General features: G+C 53.2%; 1 protein-coding gene across 2 annotated transcripts; it reads right to left on the reverse strand.

Moving 5' to 3' along the window:
- Positions 1 to 698: 698 nt before the first annotated feature.
- Positions 699 to 18477, reverse strand: TMEM61 (transmembrane protein 61). 2 transcript variants are annotated; one of them, XM_074265838.1, is made up of 5 exons: positions 18256 to 18477; positions 17774 to 17932; positions 16690 to 16820; positions 10426 to 10805; positions 699 to 1952 (listed from the first exon to the last, which is right to left on the reverse strand). In XM_074265838.1, the coding sequence occupies exons 3-5, from the start codon at positions 16690 to 16692 to the stop codon at positions 1700 to 1702; spliced, it is 636 nt and encodes a 211-aa protein (XP_074121939.1). In that variant the 5' UTR covers positions 16693 to 16820; positions 17774 to 17932; positions 18256 to 18477; the 3' UTR covers positions 699 to 1699. The 2 variants fall into 2 exon arrangements, with proteins under 2 accessions (XP_074121939.1, XP_074121940.1); XM_074265839.1 differs by lacking the exon at positions 18256 to 18477 and having other exon boundaries at positions 17774 to 17953.
- Positions 18478 to 18774: the final 297 nt, after the last annotated feature.

An 18774-nucleotide genomic window follows, 5' to 3' on the forward strand; every position in this document is an offset into this window, starting at 1 on the left:
CCACCAGAAAAAGGGGGGGAAGTGATGTGAGAGCCCAGCGTTCAAAGGAACTGGGCTGTTTGCTAGTGGAATGCCCTTCATTTTTCTTTTTAGCTGTCTCGGCCTCTCAGCTCTGACCTCACCTGTTCTAAGCCCCCTCCCAGCCCTGACACCCCCTGTTCTAAGCCCCCTCCCAGCTCTGACACCCCCTGTTCTAAGCTCCCTCCCAGCTCTGACCTCCCCTGTTCTAAGCTCCCTCCCAGCTCTGACATCTCCTGTTCTAAGCCCCCTCCCAGCTCTGACACCCCCTGTTCTAAGCTCCCTCCAGCTCTGACACCCCCTGTTCTAAGCTCCCTCCCAGCTCTGACATCTCCTGTTCTAAGCTCCCTCCCAGCTCTGACCTCCCCTGTTCTAAGCCCCCTCCCAGCTCTGACCTCCCCTGTTCTAAGCCCCCTCCCAGCTCTGACCTCCCCTGTTCTAAGCTCCCTCCCAGCTCTGACCTCCCCTGTTCTAAGCTCCCTCCCAGCTCTGACATCCCCTGTTCTAAGCCCCTCCCAGCTCTGACACCCCCTGTTCTAAGCCCCTCCCAGCCCTGACCTCCCCTGTTCTAAGCTCCCTCCCAGCTCTGACATCCCCTGTTCTAAGCCCCTCCCAGCTCTGACACCTCCTGTTCTAAGCCCCTCCCAGCCCTGACCTCCCCTGTTCTAAGCTCCCTCCCAGCTCTGACATCCCCTGTTCTAAGCCCCCTCCCAGCTCGGACATCCCCTGTTCTCAGGCCCCTCCCAGCTCTTCCAGACCAATTCTTTCTGCTAGTTCCATCAGATTGTTAGCTCCATGAGGGGGAGATCTCTGCCCTTCTCCATGCCCTCCCTCAGTCAGGCCTTGCAGAAAGGAGTTACTCAGATAAAATCCGAGGGTTTGTTGCGGACTGCCTCGTGGGCCAATCTCTTCCCCCCAGCTCTCCCTGTGCCTTCCTCCCCCTTCCTTCCAGGGCCGAGGAGCCGGCTCTATTCAGGTTTCCCAGGGGAAGGATCCATCCCAGGTCAGCACCAGTGCTTGGCCCCCAGCTCTCCCCCCACCTAGCCACGCCCCCATTCAAACTAAAGTTCTAGTATCTGATAACTCCATCTGGTTGGCCTGACTTTTACAATGGAGAGGGCAGAGCCGATTCTCCCCATCTTACAGAGAAGCCGAGGCTGAGAGAAGTGATTTGTTCCAGGCCCTTTTCTTCTCTCCGGTTTGTCTCCTGGGAGTTGCTGGGGGAAGAGTGATGAGATGTAGCAAATGAGGGGTCACAGAGACACTGATCCTCCCCCACCCTCAGGGGCAGCTGCTTCTCTGGAACAAACCCCTCTCAGCTCTGTCATATTCTACTTTACAAAATTATTTTCAGACTCGTTTTTCTCACAGATGTTCCTGACATCCACCTGGGGTCTAAAATTCCCATTTTTCATCAAAGAAAAAATACGGGAGGTGAAGCATTGGGCCAAGTCACACACGAGTCAGCGGTCCATCGAGGGTCTAAGCCCGAAGCTTTCTTGGATTCGAGCCCAAACGTATCTTCCCCTTGACTCGAGCCTGTTTTGCCTGGTTGTCCCCGGGGAGGGACAGAGACCGGCCTGGGTTTGAACGCCTCGCTGGGGGCTCCTGGTCAGCCTTCGCCTGGCAGCGCCAACAATCGAGCATCCGAAAAGAGAGCTTGGCTCGGGCTGGCTGTCGGTCACAGGCCGCGGGCATCGAGGCTCTCGTAGCTGGGTGGGGGGCTGACCCAGGCCGTCCCTTGGTTCCTCCACATTTCCAGCTGGGGAGTAACAAGCAGCGCCCCGTCGGATATGCTCCGCATCAGTCCTGCTGGTCTTAGGCCGTCAGCCCCGCTGTATGGGGGTGGTCCGTTCTCCTCCTCCTCTTCTGGGACAGGGGGGCTACAGGTCACGGCCATCTCATAGGTGGGCACAGAGGTAGATGACCAGCTGCTGAGAGAGGGGGGAAAATGAGAGGGTGTGAGTGGAATCTGGAGAAAACAGGGCGATGGAGCTGGAGGCCTATGGAGGCTCCCACATTTCTGCAGCCTTTTTATAGAGTCGGACAATATGACTAGTAGTCCTTGTTCTCTAGATGAAAAACTTAGTCTCTGAGAGAAAAGCAACTTGTCCATGAGCACACAGTTTTGTAAGTCTGTCAGAAGGGACGTAGATGTGATTGATCCAACTCCTTTGTTTTGCAAATGGGGAAACTGAGGCTCAGAGAGGCCGAGTGGTTTGCCCACCGTGGCACAACCAAGAAATAGGTAAGATTCCAATTCAGGTCTTCCAAGGCTAGCTCTGTCTCCCCTCTGTGCCAAGCTGACCCAAACATTTCTGCAGCACCCGAAGGCTAACAAAGTTCTTAACAAAGTATCTGCATCCATTCAGGAGAGGCTGGTGGGGAATGGGCAGGAGGTTGCTATTGCCCTGCACCCCCCGGCCCTCCCTCCCCATCTCTATAAATCCTGAGCCCAGAGTCCCACAGGTAGGGAGCACTGGCCCTTCTTTCTGTCTGGCCTTTGGAGTCCCGCCTCCCTCAGGAACACCAGGACAAAGGGAGGGGTCAAGTCCTCGCTCTCTCCCAACCAGCTGGGGAAGTTCCTTCCCTTCTTCCTCTATAAAATACCAGGGATGGATGTGATGAGACCCCTCTATAGACTTCCCTCGTTGCCCCAAGAAACACCAGAACTTTACAATCTGTTCAACAAAAGAAGACTCCGACTGGGGCTCCCATGTACCTAGCATGAGTCATCCCTACGGGATGGCAGAGCCATGGCTCTTCTCGGCAAGTTCTATGGTGTCTGGGCACACAGACCTTTCTGCTTTTTCCCTGGTATCCCCCACTTTTAGAGCTGGAAAGGACCTGGGCAGTGAGTACGGCAGGAAGCCAAGCATTTGGATTGGGAGTTTACCAGCCCGGGCTCCAGTCCCCCATCTTTGTGTGTGTGTGTATATGTAAGTGTGTGTGAGTGTGAGTGTGTGTGAATGTGTATGTGTGTCCAAGCTACTGTCTCTGCCAATGCCCAAGAAAGACCAAATCGGGTCTTCATGCTGCCCACTGCTGCGATCTTTCTCGTTAGGCTTGAGATGGGTTCTGTATTGGGGTGAGGCGGGAGAGAAGGAGACACATAGGAGAGATATGACAAAGTTGATGAAAATCAACAGGCTTTGGCCACAGATTGGATGGGGGGGGGATGCCAGGGTGGAAGTCAGAGCTAGTGAGGAATCCACGAGGTCCCCTAGGTTGGGAGCTGGAGTGACAGGAGCATGATGGGGTCTTCATCAGTAACAGCTGCTCTTAAGTTCCAATTAAACTCCCTTCTTTTACTGTAAGTCTTCCCCAATCCATTGTAATGCTAGTGTCTCCCCTCTGTTAATTAGTTTTTATTTATCCCGGATATAGCTTGGTTTGTATATATTTATTTGCATGTTATCTCCCCATAAGACTGTAAGCTCCTTCTTTTGCCTCTTTTTGTTCCCTAGCACTTAGCACAGTACCTGGCACACAGAAGGCACTTAATAAATGCTTATTGATTGAAGTTAGGAAGAGGGGAGGGCATGAGGAGAAAGCTAATGAGTTCAGTTTGGGACAGGCTGAGTTGAAGTGCTTATGGGATAACCACTTTAAAACGTACATCAGGCACTTTGTCACACAGAAATGGAGGTCAAAAGAGAGTCCAGATCTGAGAGTCATCTTCATGGAAATTGTCACTGAACGCATGGGAACTGATGAGCTCGCTGGATTAGAAGATACAGGAAGAAGAGAAAACGGGCCCTTTGGGGCACCCATAGTTAATGGGCATGGCACAGAACTAGCCAAGGAAACTAAGAAGAGTGGTCAGAGAGGTAGAGGGAAAACCAGGAGAAAGCCATGCCCCAAGATTGTAGGGGGAAAAGATGGTCAACAGGGCAGGATGCTGCCGAGATTTCAGGAAGGATGCAGCCTGAGAAAAAGCCGTGGGATGTGGCAATAAAGAACTTCTGACTCTGGAGAGGGCAGCTTCAGGCAAATGATGACTTTGGTGAGGTTTTCGGAGGGTTTAGAGCTTTGCTAAAAAGGAAAGTATCTATTAACTGCTTATCCTGTGCCAAGCACTGTGCTAAGTATATTAATCCAGAGCAGGAGTTTAGCTGAGGGGAGGAGAGAAGTGGGTGATGGCAAGAATCTTGTGAGAGTTTTTTATGCACTGGGGATACTGTCATGTTTCCAGGTAGTTGGGCCTCGGAACAGACTGAATGGAGAAAAAGGGAAACAGACATAGAGAAAGATAATGAGAGAGAATAAGTCTAAACACAATATTCAGTACCACTGCAAGAGTAACGTACAGACTACCTCTCAAAGGGCTAGTATAGTTACTTAGCTGCTCATCTAACCCTTCCCCTCAAAAGAATGTAAACTTCCTGAGAGCAGGTGGGCTGTTTTATTTTTATCTTTGTATTTTCAGCACCTCACCCAGTGCCCAGCATTCAGTAGGTACTTAATAAATGTCTGTCAGTTGATTGGTTAACATATCAATTAGATAACCAGAAAAGAAAGCATCTCTTTTTTTTACAGGTGGGGAAACTGAGTGAGCCTTGTAGGTGAAATAATCAAGGTCACACGTTAAACCTTAGAGCCATCCAGCTTTGAAGTGTTGACCTCTTTCCAGTACTGCAGAACTCTTCCTCCTTCCCCTTCCAGACCTACCTTTCTACTGCTCAGGAGGCAATAAGAAGGATCCTGGCCACACCTGAGCCCCATCAGCCAGCTGCCAGAGGAAGGTGACAGATGTCAGGTGAATCAGCCCAGACAAAGAAGATGGAGAATCCTCACAGAGTTTGCTGTCAATTTGAGATCAAGAGGCCCGCTGGAGTCCCTCCCCACAGCCCCTGGGTGTGTCCACACCAGTTGGGGTTAGAAGAAGCTGGCTTGCAGGGCTGGTTTTAATTCTTTCTCTGAAATCTGATAGCAGTGACAATCTGAACCACAATTCCATACATACTAAGCCACCGTGTGTAAGGGGGAAAACCACTGGATTTAGAAGCCAAGGACCTGCCTTTTCCTAGTCACATGAGCGTGGAAAAATCACCTCCCACTGCTGGGAACAATCTGTTCCTTTGTAAAATACAGAGAGGGGGAACTGCTTTATACGTGAGATCCAGTATCCTTACAAGAACCTATGTTCTCATGTACAGCATACATGTGGCTTCTGGGTAGCATCTCTGCATCCCTCTTTAACAAATGAAGTTGGACGAAATGTTCTCCAAGGTCTCTTCTAGATCCAAACCCTCTGGCTTGGAGAGGTGGGGAGCTACGACTGTGGAATGAGCTATTCCTTGTCAGGAGTTTTGTCTCCGGGGTTGTGAGTCCTCTGCTGGAGAACTGAATGCAGAGGAACTGCTGACGTTTCTTTAGGTAGAGAAGGGAAGAGGGCCCAGGACAGAGACTTGGGGGACCCCCAGTTAGTGGACATGGATGGAGAGCCACAGAAGATGGGAAGTGCTTATGGGTGGAATCCTGAGGATACAAAAATGAGGGGATGAGGGAGTTGTCTGAAGAGGAAAAAACGGATACCAAAAACTCTTCAACCGACTTAGGTTATAAAGAGACGTCTTCAGTTTTTATATAGGCAAGGGCAAGGGCAAGTAAGCCCAAGTGCGGGACGGTCCTGTTGGAATACCTCAGAATGGGCTGAGGCTGGCACAGGACGCTAAGGACAATGACAAAGGGTCGGGTCTTTGTTGTTCAAACCATGGGGGAGAAATGAAAGGAAGGACGGGTTTTTGGATGTAGGGATGGGGTAAATGGAATGACAACTGCGAAGCACAGAGAAGACCAAGCTACTGCACTGAAATGTTTTTTCTGTTTTCTACGCCAAGGAAAATGAGCTTTGGGTAGAAAGGGCAGAGCAAAAATGGCTGGTAGGGAAACATACCATAAGTGTAGAGAAGAGAAGAGTGCTAGCTTCTAGCTGCCCTCGATGAATTTAAATCACCAGCCCAGAGGAACAACAAGGCAGGGCCCTGAAAGGACTATGGTGCGCTTTCTGAGCTACTCTGAAAGCTACTGTCTGAAAGGTCATGGAGAGTGAGGAAGATGTTCCCAGACTGGAAAAGGTCAAAAGTCAGTCTAGTTTTCCACTGGAAAGTGTAAACCAGAAAATAAAGCAAAATCCCAGAACCTATTATTAAATGGCTGGTTGGTGATCAACTGAAGAAAGAAGCACTCATCACAAAAAGTCCTCCAGGGCCTCCTCAAGATCAACAAAGTCATGCCTAGCCTCGTTTCCTGTTTTGACAAGGTTACTAGTCAGGGGGATGTGGCTGATGGGTTTATTTAGCAAAATCCATTTGGCCAAGTTTCCCATGGTCCCACTGAAGTAGCAAAAACAGCCTTGGCTTGAAGCCCCACCATGATGGTGAGCCCAGGTCCTTCCGAGGCAGCCCACTCCACCTGGCGGGACTGCTCCTCGTGAAGTTTTCCCTTGTGCGGAACCTAACTTGCTTCTTTGCCCCTTGTCCTTCCTTCAGGGGCCAAGCAGAAATGGAGAACTGGAACGGCCATTTAATCTGGCCCATACCTAGGATGCCCAATCCAGCCATGTCCTATCCAGGGGGAATGGATAGAACAGTGAACTTAGAGTCAGGGAGACACAAATTCAAATCCTGCACCAGTAATTGATTTGGTGCGATTCTTTCAGTGGAGACTCTATGTGTAGTGCAGTGTAGGGTCGACATTTAGAAGGGATGTTACTAAGCTGGCTTGCGCTCACAGGAGAAGGATGAGAAAGGGCTTTAAGATCATGCCGTACAAAGACTGCCCAATTTATCATGAGGAAGAGAATTCAATAGGGAGACAGGCTAGCTGTCTCCAAGAGGCTTATGGGGGCTTAGATTTCTTCTGCTTCTCTTTAGGCTGAGGCTGGATGGCCAATTGTCATAATAACAATAATATAGGTAGTATTTATACAGCATTTTGGAGTTTGCACAGCACATTCTCACAACAACTTTGGGAGGTAGACATTCTTATTCTCCCCATTTTACAGATGAAGAAACTGAGGCAGAGTTTAAGTGACCACCTAGAATTGCACCAAATCAATTACTGGGGCAGGATTCTATGATTCTATTCAAAATAACCCTTGAACTTCTGGAGTCTCAGGCAGTGGAGGCCGTAGCTTCCTTCCCTGCTCCTTCATCCCCATTTATGTTGACCTTATCCCATTCTTCCCAGTCCTTCCCTGTGCCCTCTGCGAGCCCTTGTCCTGTGATTGACAGACTGCCCTTCAGAGCAGATTTGGCATCTCCTCCCTTTGAATTAGTTTCTATCCACTTTGTATTTATTCACGTAGTACATGCTTTCATCCATTTCTTGAGGGCAGGTATGGTTTCAGCACCTGGTACAGGGCCCAGGAAAGAGTGAAAGCTGCCCAAAAGCTTGAGAAAACTGAATGGGAAGTACAATTTAGTTTGTGTTTTAAGAACTACCGCATCTTTTAAAGATAGCTCTGGATTTGGCATCTTCATTCAAATCCCTGCTGAGCCCCTAAATTACTTTTGGATAAATGAGATCTTCCTGGACCCTCAGTTTTATCCTCTAAAAAATGGGACAGTCGGACCAGCTCAGGGTTCTTAAGCTGGGGATCCACGAACTTGTTTTTAAAAAATACCTTGACAGCTGCATTTCGCCATAATTGGGTTTCTTTTTTCATAATTGGGTGTTTTATGTTTTGGTAATTCTCAGTGATATCATTAAATGCCTGTAAAAGCATTATTTGGAGAACAGTCTATGGACTTGACGAGATTGCCAAAGGGGTCTTCCATGGACAGAATGTAAAAGAACCCTTGCTCCAGGATGATTCCCAGTCTCGTTCTACTTCTAACACAGGAAAATGGATTTGGAGCTTGAGAAGGCCTTCAAGTTCATTGGATCCAATCCTCTCTTTTGACATATAAAGAAACTGAGGCCCGTAGAGGTGTGACTTGTTCCCTCTCTCAGAGAAAGTCCCCACTGATTGGCACAATAACTACACATGCACTGTTGCTTTCAGTCCTGTCCAACTGTGTGGCTCCACTTTGGAGGGTTCTCTTGGCAGACACTGGAGTGGTTGGCCATTCCTTCTCTAGCTTCCCAAAGTGGTCGGTTTGGGGACAAAAATATGAACTGGAGCCAGAACCACTTTATGCTCGCAAAGCATCAGACACTGATGTGAATGGTGCAGGGGTTTTCTTTAAAGAAAATGGCCTGTCCAGGAGAGGCGTTCTTTGTCGCCAGGGCTCACGGTCTAGGCCCGGGCCTGCAAAGCGGTTTCAAGCTACTGGACTATTATATATGTGTTTGTGTGTACATATATATGTATGTATGTATGTGTGTGTGTGTAGCTAGCATTGTAGGAAGTGCCTTGTGCCCCTAGAACGTCCCAGTAAGGACGACAATCACCAGCATTGCTCTAGCGCTCAGGGCTTACAGAGAGCTGGACAAATATCACCTCTTTTATCCTCAAAATGGCCTGGGAAAGAGGTGCTCTCACTATCTCCATTTTACAGATGAGGAAATCAAGGCAGAAGAGATCTCTGCTCTAAGCTCTCTTCCAGCTCCAAACACAACCTAAGCTCCTTCCCAGTCCTGGTATTCTGTGCCCCACAGTACTTCCCAGCTCCAATGTCCAATGCCTCAAGAGCCTTCCTGCCCCAGTTGTTCCGGGTCTTTCCTCTCACATTCTAGGTTTTCCTGGAAAGTGCGTCAGTCCGGCCCGGCCTCCCAGCCCCCCCCCCCCCAAGCTTGTCCCTGACGGCCCCCTGGGAAAGAGGCTCTGAGCTGGCATCAGCCGCCCCTGGAGCTGAAGGTGATGGTGTCCCTGCCTGGACAGGCTGTGCCTGGGGCTGCATTGGCTAAACACAGGCCTATGTGCAGAGACAACAGCAGGAGGGAGGGCGCGGTCCAAGCCAGGCCTGGGCTGTCCTCCGGCCCAGCAGGGAGAGTCCCCACAGAGGCCGGCCTCCTGGAGGCTGAGGTCGGACACAGAGCCTGTGTTTTGTTGATCGGCTCCTGATGACCCATGGGGAGGGGGGGGGTGGCAATTAAAGGGAGGAGGAGAAGACGAGGTGGGGATGAGCTGAGGAGGCCCAGCCCTCCAATTTCTGGTTTCTCTTGGGCCAGGGCTAAAGGTGAGACCTAGGCAACCCCTGAGGAAGGGGGCCATTGGGCCCACCCTCACTAGGGCCTCCCCTCCAGGGTACTGGGGACCCACGGGTGGCCTTGGGGGTTCCGAGGTCCCAGCACACTCCCTACTGATGGGTGGCTTCCCCGGCCTAGCTTCTTTTCTTTCCTTTTCCTTTCCTCTTCCTCTTCCTCTCTCGTCTTCTCTCTCTGACATTTTCTTTCTTTCCTTTTCTTTCCTTTGTTTTTCTTTCCTGAGGCAATTAGGGTTAAGCAACTTGCCCAGGGTCACACAGCTAGGAAGTGTCTGAGATCACATCTGAACTCGGGTCCTCCTGACTTCAGGGCTGGGGCTCCACCCACTGCGCCACAGCTGCCCCTTGCCTAGTTTCTTGATCCCTAAAAGCTTGGCAGGTGGGTTGGATAATCACTGAAGTCCCTTCCAGCCTAACTCTGTGGCCTGGACGCCTCCAGGAGATCCGGACTAAAAGTCAGCAGAGAACTTTCTGCCGCTGCAGTCACGGAATGATCTATTTAGATCTGGGAGTCACTTCAAAGGCTAGCCAGTCCATTTTAAAGAGGAAGAAACTGAGACCCAGGGCTGCAGAGGGATCCTACCTTCATAAGTCGGCACGTTTGCCTTCTCAGGCCTCTGCTCAGCTCCTCATCCCTTCTGAGCTTCCTAAGATTCAAATCCTGACCTCATGTGACCTCAAAAAAATCATTTTCCAGCCTCCTACCTCAGTTTTCTTCTCTGTAAAATGGGTTTGATTATACAAAAGCAGCGGGGAGCAGAGTGCACTTTGCAGTCAAGCAGACTGTCACCCACCTGCCATTAGAAACGTGCATTCTCACCCCCAGAGTGCCTTTCCCTGAAGACATTGCAGGTCCGAAGCTGAACCACAGAAGTGCCCTGAGCCGCTAAGGTGGTGGCTGTGAGGATTAAGTTAGGAGGTATACAGAGATCTTAGCGATTGGTGAAGGGTTCCCCAGTATCAGCTCTTGTCTTAGTGCTGGATGGGGGTCCGTATGTTAATAACTGATGCTTATAAAGCTCTTTAGGTCAATCATCTCATGCAGCTCAGCAAGGTGGGGGCTGGAGGTATTATTTTGCAACTGAGGCCCATCGGGTGACTCGGTGAGGGAATGTCGGAAGATGAGAAGCCGGGTGTCCCAGACTCTGTCTCTCATGTCCTCCTGCCGCGTCGAGCACTCTGCCCCCCTCCCCCTCCCGGCTCCCCCGCCCAAGCTAGGACCCAACCAGCCAGCAAGCCCCCTCGGACTGACCTGGAGCTCCACTTCTGGGCGGGCTCGGCTGCGAAGTAGCTCAGGTCCGCGGGGAGCCGGCAGTGGTAGAAGCGGGGGGCCGCGCGGACGTTGGCCTTGGCCGACCAGAGCAGGCCCCAGAGCAGGAGCATCCCCCCGACGCCGCAGCAGAAGAAGCTGACGGACCTCAGCAGCGGGCTCTGGGGGGCGCTCGGGGAGGCTGTGGTGCTGGCCGGGGGGGCGGTCCTCCCGGGGAGAGCGGCTTTCGTCCTGGAGCTCCCGGCCGGCTCCATGTCTCCATCACTCCACCAGGCGAAGCAGAGCGTCCCAGTGACCAGGACCACCGCCCCCGTGATGGTCACCCCGTACCGGAAAGAGGAAGCCACCCTGCGGTCACAGGTCTGAGCACAGAGAAAGAGAGACACACACATGAAGGGCAACCGGAGGGGAGGCCCCCAGAACTGGATGGGGCCCCGGGACCCTCGACCCAACACCCCCGTGTTGTAAATGAGGAAAACTGAGGGGCGTAAAGAAATTCACACAAGCAGTAAGTGGAGTAGGTGAGATTTGAATCCAGGGCCTCTGACTCAACCAGAGACAAGGCCGGACAGCCGGAAAGCCATCCCTCACTCACCATTTTCTATGGGACATGGTCAGATAACCATCTTCTCTTGGAGGAGGGAATGGATGTTTACAAAGTGTTTATAGGATTCCTAATATATAATCTATGCTATTTACATAATATAAAATTATAAACATAATAATTTATATATTTATAAGATATTGATAAAGCCCAGAAGTACGGGAAGCAGAAAGAAGAATTAATCAGAGGAAGATGGGCTGAGGGAGGGGAGGACAACTGTCTCCTGGCTCCCCAGCAGGTCTTTGAGGCTGGGGGGCCCCCTGGGCCTCGGCTTCCGGCCGGAGCCTCATCCCCAGCTCCTATGCGTATAACAAATTGTCATTTATGTGGGCACCGACCGCGTCCACTGGGACGGAATGAAGTGGGACTCCCAGAATCCCTGAGCTCCCTGAGCCCGCTGGCTCCTCAGAGAGATCCCCGGCCTCCTGCTAATGAAGAAACCGAGGTTCCGAGGGGTTGTGACTCCGATGATCATCCTGAGGAGTAGACTCAAACCCGGAACCCTCCCGACTCCGAGCGATCATACACGGCCTCTTGGGGGAGAGTGGAAGCGTCTTGAGACAGGCAGCGATCAGTTTTGCCTGGCATGCAGCAAGTGCTTAATAAATGCTGGTTCGTGGATGGAAAAGCAGTTGAATCAAGATGGATAATGGGGAAGGGGTGTGTGTATATAAACATGTGTGTATGTATGTATCACACACACACACACACACACACACACACACACACACACACACGCCACAATGGAATTAGGAGAGGCTGTTTCCAGGTATAAGTCTCTGGAATTTAATTTAATTTATTTTAATTTAATTTAACGTAATTGAATTTACTAAATGTTTGTTGACTACAGTTTTAGAAGGCATCTGGCCCCCAGCTTCTTCACGGCGCCAGTGAACCGGGCCCCTGTGACCATAGTGCGAGAAGGCCCACAGACCCTTGCCTGGAATAATGATTGTGTGCAGTTTTAGGAAAAGCTAAATTTCAGCTCTAATTTAGCAAGAAAAGGAAAAAAAATTGATTTTTTTCCCATCCAAATTCTAGGCTCCAGAGTCCTCGGCGGTACAGACTGCTCATATTTCCCAGTATTTGGCTGTAGACATGGATCCCAGGTTAAGAGTTCCTGCTCTGGTCCAAGCCCTTTTTACAGATGGGGAAAACGGGCCCAGAATTGTTAAGGAAAGGGGCCTCTGCCCTCAACCAAAATCCTCGAGAGGCCAGCTCTGCTTGGCACTGGGAGCTGCCGCCGCTCAGCTTTCTCTCACTTCTGCCCGTCCCCGAGTCCCTCCTACTTTGTGACTCAGTTTCCCTCACCCGACCAGGGGCTCGCTCTGTTCTCTGGCACTCTCCCCAGCAACGTCTAGAACTAAGGGGTAACAAGAAGGCGCCCAAAGAACTAAAACAAAACAAAATCTAATTTTAGACGTGGCCCCCGACGCTGCTGGGGCCCACTACGGGCGGGATGTTGGTGGTCAGGTTCTGCCTTGGATTACTCCATTTCTTTGCTCAAGAGAACGGCTCTGCCAAGTCGAGGGCAGAAAGCCTCCCCCCCCTACCTCAGCCTCCAAATGTCACAGCCTCCGGGACTGGAATGAAAACATCTCCCCTCCCGGTTGCCCCGGCCACACTCCCCACGTCCAAAACAGCCAAACCCCGATCCCAGAATCCTGCCCGGCTGGGCCGGAGTCCCTCAGGGAGACTCTGGGCTTCAGGAATGTCTTTTAACAAAGTCCAAGAGGGGAAAAGCGATTAAGGGCAGCCGGTGCCCTGGCACGGGTGAGTCACGGGCAGCCCGGCTCCACATCCTCTCCCCAGAATGGAGCATTGTCCTGGGAGGGATGGAGAAAGTCCCTCCGTGGTCCCAGAGCTGAACACAATGTGTGGACGTGCCTGGGGGGGGAGGGGAGAGCAAGGCATGCTGGGACACTGGGCACTTTGGGCCTGGGGGGGCACCTCGAGCTGAGCTCACTTCTTCCAATAAAGGATCTGGGAGCAGAAGAAAGGGGCTTTTCCAAGGGAAGGAGCAGTGCTGGGATTCAAAGGCTGGAGCACCTGCCTGCCCTTCCCTCGTCTACACTGCCCTTGGGCTCAATTAGGAGCTCTGTCAGCCCTGGAAGGAGACCTGGAGAGTAATGGTAAGTGCCCTATTTCCTAGATAATCTGGACAAGGGATCATCACACTAGATGCCTAGAATGCTGGAGCCAGGTGGAACCTTAGAACACAGAAGGGGAGAGGTGGGCAGAACCCCGGGCCTAAGGGTTCTAGAGCTGGGTCAGGAACCTTAGAACACAGAAGGGGAAAGCTGGGGAGAACCCTGGGCTAGAGTACCAGAACTGGGAGGGGTTTGGGAAGTAGAAAAGAGCTGGAAGGAGGATTCAGTCCCGGGCCTCTGCTACTCCCTTTGTACCAAAGCCTCCTGAGGCCCGGTGAGAATGGGCTCTCATGGGGGGAGGTGAGCTCACCCCTGGCAAAATCTAAGCAGAAGCAGGACAAGAGTGCCAGGAACTCTAACGGGGACTCCCGCCTGGGGGCAGCAGGGGGGTGGGCAGGGCTTGGGGAGCCGGGGGAGCCTTGGGGAGTCAGGTGGGCCTCGGGGGGCCAGCTCAGGGAGCCGGGCCAGGACTCCTGCCTGAGTTCGTGACACCGGCACCACTGACCAGGCCGATACAGAGCCCCAACCCCAGGGAAAGTGACTTAGTCCGATCCACCTGTAAGACTTCATCAGGTGCTGGGGAAAGAGGCCTGAGCTCGGAGGCGGAAGAGCCAGCCTCAGGTCCCTGAGGTCCTGCCCATCTCTGGCTGGGGGAGCCGCGCAAGTCAGCCCAGGTTTTGAGCCTTTCCTGCTCTGTAAAATGGGATTGTGAGCTTTCGACCCTTGACCTCCCTGGGGTGCAATGAGAGTGCATACATAAGGGGTCTACTAACAGCATGATACAGATGTGAGCTGGGATTAGTATCATTGCCACACATGAGCAAGAGGGTCTCTGCCCTCTGACTGGGAAGAGCGCCCTTCCTGGGACAGACAGACAGGATGCTCCAAGACCCAGGACAGGCAGACTGAGGCAGTGTCACTGAGGCCGGGGCAGAGCTTAACCTCACCTGGGGGGAGCGAAGAAAAAGGGTCACAGGGGTGACACTGAGATGACCTCATCTGACCCAGAGAAGGAAACTGAGGCACAGATGGGCACCATAACTGTCCCTGAGCCCTAAAGATGCTACAGGGCAGGCGGGCAAACTCACGACTTCTGACTCTGGGGCTTCTCACTGGAGGCACTGCCTGTGTGGGAGGCCCAGGCCTCCATTCTCTGAGACGGCACAGAGCAAGGCCGCAGGGCAGCGCCCAGAGGGACGTGAGTGACAGCAAGGAGGCGGCGGGGCTGGATCGGAGAGCAGGGATGGGAGCAAAGCCTGGGAAGAATGGCAGAGGAAGAAGGAGCCAAACAGAAGAACGTTTGTGTTCCATCTTCAAACTAGGATACACTGGGAGTCTGTGTGTGTGTGTGTGTGTGTGTGTGTGTGTGTGTGTGTGTGTGTGTGAGAAAGAGAGAGAGAGAGAGAGAGAGAGAGAGAGAGAGAGAGAGAGAGAGAGAGAGAGAGAAAGAGAGAGACAGAGACAGAGACACAGAGACAGAGACAGAGACAGAGGGTGAGTGTGTGTCTGTGTTGGAGTTGAGGAGACGTGGCTCAGCCTTGCTGAGGGAGATGGCTGTCAGCAGCACGGAGGAGGACTTGAGGGAAGGAGGCACAAAGGTGCCTCATTGCAACAGTCCCGGTGAGAGTCTTACGCTGGGGTGGCGGCCGGGCAGTGGGGAGAAGGGCACGGGGCGGAGGGCCCTGCAAAGGAGTGAGGCGAGAGAGTCTGGGGGCCTCCCGGTGTAATGCAACTGCGCCTTCGGTGAAGGTCCTGCCCAGGAGACGGAGGAAGCACGGCCAGAGGGAAGAGGAGGAGCAGGGCGAGCAAGAGGGAGAAGACTCCGAGAGAGCGGAGGGAACATGATAAAGGGGGCCATCAATGGCGTCCCAAGCTGCGGAGAGGAAGGGGGCCTGAGGAAAAGGCCATGGGTGATGTAGAGGATGGCAGTTTAGTGGTGGGAATGATGGGCAGGAGCCAAGACTTCAGGGGGCTTAATCAAACTTGAGGTGAGAAAGTGGGGGGGGCTCGACTTCTGGTTCACAGGCCCTGCTCTTTCTCCTGTGCTAAAGTCCTCTCCCTCCCCAATCCCTTAAGTCTGAGACTCAGACTCACTCTTAGGAATCGGCAGCTGGCAAGACAGAGAGCACTTAGACTAAGGTAACCAGGACCCTGCCCCCCCTCCCCCTGCCAGAGTCTCCCTGCTCCCCCCCACCTCCCCCCTGCCGGAATCTCTGTGACTCTCCTTCCTCAGCTGGCCTCCCTGTTGGGTTCTCAGGCCCTGCAATCCCTGTCCCCCCAATGCCAGCTTTTACCCCCAGGTAGGATTCTGGGAAATGGGTCACCCCCCTTCATACTACCACCTCCACTGGCAAAACTCCCCAACCCCCACCTTTCCTTTGCCTCAGGTAAAAGGATTTCCAAGTATAATTCTGCTGCTTTTCTGAAGATTTAGAAAGGTGAAATTTTTCCTTTTTGCCCTTTCCCCTCAGTCCCAAGGTCCCTTAGAAATCCAGCTTGAGCTTGGCAGGGCGGTTAGAGGGTGGCGGAGAGCTGCTCTATTACTTTGTCATGTGAGAAGAAAGCAAAAGGAAGTCCTGAAGCAGAAACTAACAAACAGGGAAACTGTTACCAGCTGGATGCATTATATTTCCACGAGAAGTCCCTGACTCATAAGCGCCTGATTCACAAATAAGCCTTCCTTTAATTCTCTTTTGTATGTTTTGCTGTTGGAGGTAAGGATTGTCAAGTTAATTATACAAAATAAAAATTCATTTAAAAAAAAGACTTGGAACTTTCCTTTATCTCTCCCTAGATCAAAAGCCCCCACTCTGGATTCAGAGGCTTTGAGTTCTAATTTTACCATCAGCACTCTCTATTCTAGCTGGCTAAGTCCCTTGATTCTGTGGATGAAGGTCTGTGGCCAAGTCACTGAATTTCCCTGCCCTTCAGGGGGCTAAATTAGATGGCCTCTAGGGTCTCTTCCACCTCTAGAGCGAGCATCGTGGGTTGTGAACAGCTTCATGTCCACCAATAATTCCCTCTTCCTTAGTTTGTGGAAGGCAGGCAAAGGAAGGATCCTTACTCTGTCTGACATATGGAGGAAACTATCTCTAGTGCAGGAAGAGATCTAACTAAGAGGCTGTCTAATTCAGCTGCCTCATTTTACAGAGGGGGAAACTGAGGCCGAGAGAAATTCAACAACTTGCCCAGGGTCACACAATTAGTGTCCGGGGTGGGATTTGAACCCGAACCTCTTGGCTTTCTGCCCTGTTGTCACTCACTTTTATAAAACAGTCAGTGTTTTGGATTCAAAGCACTCAAAGACTCTTTCTTCTGTGGCAGGCTGCCTGTAGCAATGACCAGATCACCTCCCAGAGTTCTGGTTCCAATCCGTCTTACCTCTCACCTTGCCTCTGCCTCCCCACTGGGGCCAGGCTGGTTTAAAGTTAGACAGGATCATGGGAAGGGCTCACGGGCACAGGGGGGGGTTATACTTATCAGGGGACTAACCATGGCCAGTCGGGGCAGGCCGGGCCGGGGCAGGAGTTCAAAAGAGCTTCTTCCCGGGTGGGCAGCAGGAACACCGTCACATCAGTCAGGAGCGTCCGGAGAGTGAATGATGCTCAAGCTGGACCGGGGGCCTGTAACGGGAACCACGTGTTTGGGGGCTGCACTGCAGGACTGCTTGTTTCCCACGTCCCTCAGAAGCCGGGACCCTGGGAGCTCTGGAGTTCAGCCTTAAAGGGGCTTTGGGTGATGGAGCGAGTGGCCCTCCCCTTCTCCAGTTCACAGCCTCCAATGGTGAGGATTGGGAGCCAAGAGAGCAATGCTGGGAGGAACATTAGAACGAAGGATGCTAGAGCTGGGAACTGCAACAGAACCGCCAACTTCAGAGTGGCTCAAGCCTGTAGAACATGGAACGTCGCAGCTGGGGGAATGATAATGGCTAAAGCTTATGGAGGAGCGGAAAGAGCACAAAGCAGGTCTCGGCTCTGAGCCACGGACCAGTCACAGAAACCCAGATTTCGGTCTGCAAGGGCCCCAGATTTGAGCGCAGGACTTCTGACTCCCCAGCCAGGACGCTTCCCATTGCATCCTCTGTCTCTTTTGATAGAAAACGATTGAGGGAGGGGAAGAAAGGAACTTGGAGCTGGGACAAGGGGCCTAGAAAGTCGGGGAGGGGTCTTAGAACCTGGAAAGTCAGCTCTGAGAAGGAAGGAGGTCTTAGAGCCCAGCGGTTGGGGAGGGGAGGGAGGAGCTGAGGGGGCGCTGGATTAGAACCCAGAAGATGGGCATCCCAAGCTGGCAGGGACCTTAATGAGCTCTATGGCATCTGTCCCTTCTCCGCCCCATTTTACAGAAGAGCAAACAGAGGCAGAAGCAGAGACAGCCCCGAGGGGAGCTCGGGAGCGAGCTTGGGATCCCGGGCCGGCCAGGGGCAGGATCGGCTCCGGGAGTCGAGGCGGAGGTTGGGGGGGGAGGGTCACGGGGGCGCAGCCCAAGCCAGCCCCGCCCAAGGAGCAGCTGCCACCGCCCAGGGGCCCCGGGGCTCCGCTCCCGCCCGCCCCTCCCGCCTCGCCCCCAGCGGACTCACTGCGCTCCGGAGCCCGGTCCGCGTCCGTCCGTCCGGCCCTGTGTGTGACTCCCGAGCGCGTCCCGCTGCCGTCCCTCGGCCGGAGTGTCCGCGGGGCTCCCCGAGGGCGGAGTGGGGCGGGGCAGTTTCTTAAAGGAGCAGCCCGGGCTGCCCCGAGTCCTGGGAGCCGCCGGGGCGGGACCAGCCGTGATTCACCGCCCCACCCCTCCCCCCACGCACGCTCACAGGCGCGCACCCCCCCACGCTCCCCCCCCCCCCCCCCGGCCCGAGTGCCCAGGGACGCTGCCCGCGGGCCCCCCTCCCCCCCATCAGTCCCCGCCGACGCCACCTCGGGGCTCCGAGGGACCCGGACACTCCTTCCCCTCCGCTCCCGGAGCCAGGAGGAGGGGGCCTGGATCCCGAGGGCGCGCCCATCCCACCGCTCCTGGCCCAAGGCCGAGCTCACCCGACCTATTCATTAATCCGTCCGTCAGTCAGCAAACCTAGAAAGCGGCCGCTCCGCGCTCCGTCCTTGCCGGGCTTCGGGGGACTAAAATGAGGCGGTCTCCCCGCAGAGAGACCCAGCTCCCCAAGTCTCTCGGCAGGTTCCTGCCTCAGTTTTCTCCCCTGTAAAATGGGGATTGTGAGAAGGGAATAAATGTCGGAGCCCACCCCGTGCCAGACGCTGTACTTTTTTCTCCATCAATCCTTCCCCCCCCCCCCCCCCGCAGGTGCTATTACTAGCTGACCCGAACAGAGACTACGTGAGCCGCGCATTGTCTGTCACACGGTTATAGGTCGAATTCGAACTCACGGCTTCCTGACTCCATCCCTGGAAGCACCAGCTGGGCCCTCCATGGCTAATGCCCTGCTTGTCCTGTCAGAAAGGACTTCTGCTGCCCTTCTTTGCTTTCCTTCCCCATGACTCCCACCTTCCACCCAGGGAACATAAGCTTCTTGAGGGCAGGGATCACTTCCTCTCTTGTCTTCGAATCTCCAGTGCCTGGCACCTAGTAGGTGCA

This window comes from Sminthopsis crassicaudata, chromosome 4, assembly GCF_048593235.1.
Source record: "Sminthopsis crassicaudata isolate SCR6 chromosome 4, ASM4859323v1, whole genome shotgun sequence".
NCBI classification, from domain to species: domain Eukaryota; kingdom Metazoa; phylum Chordata; class Mammalia; order Dasyuromorphia; family Dasyuridae; genus Sminthopsis; species Sminthopsis crassicaudata.

What these genes read in the sequence shown, in the direction of transcription:
- TMEM61 (XM_074265838.1), bottom strand. An exon ending in GCCCAGAAGTGGAGCTCCAG is followed by an intron (nt 1,953 to 10,425) that starts GTCAGTCCGAGG and finishes CCCCTCTCTCAG; the next exon opens with CAGCTGGTCATCTACCTCTG.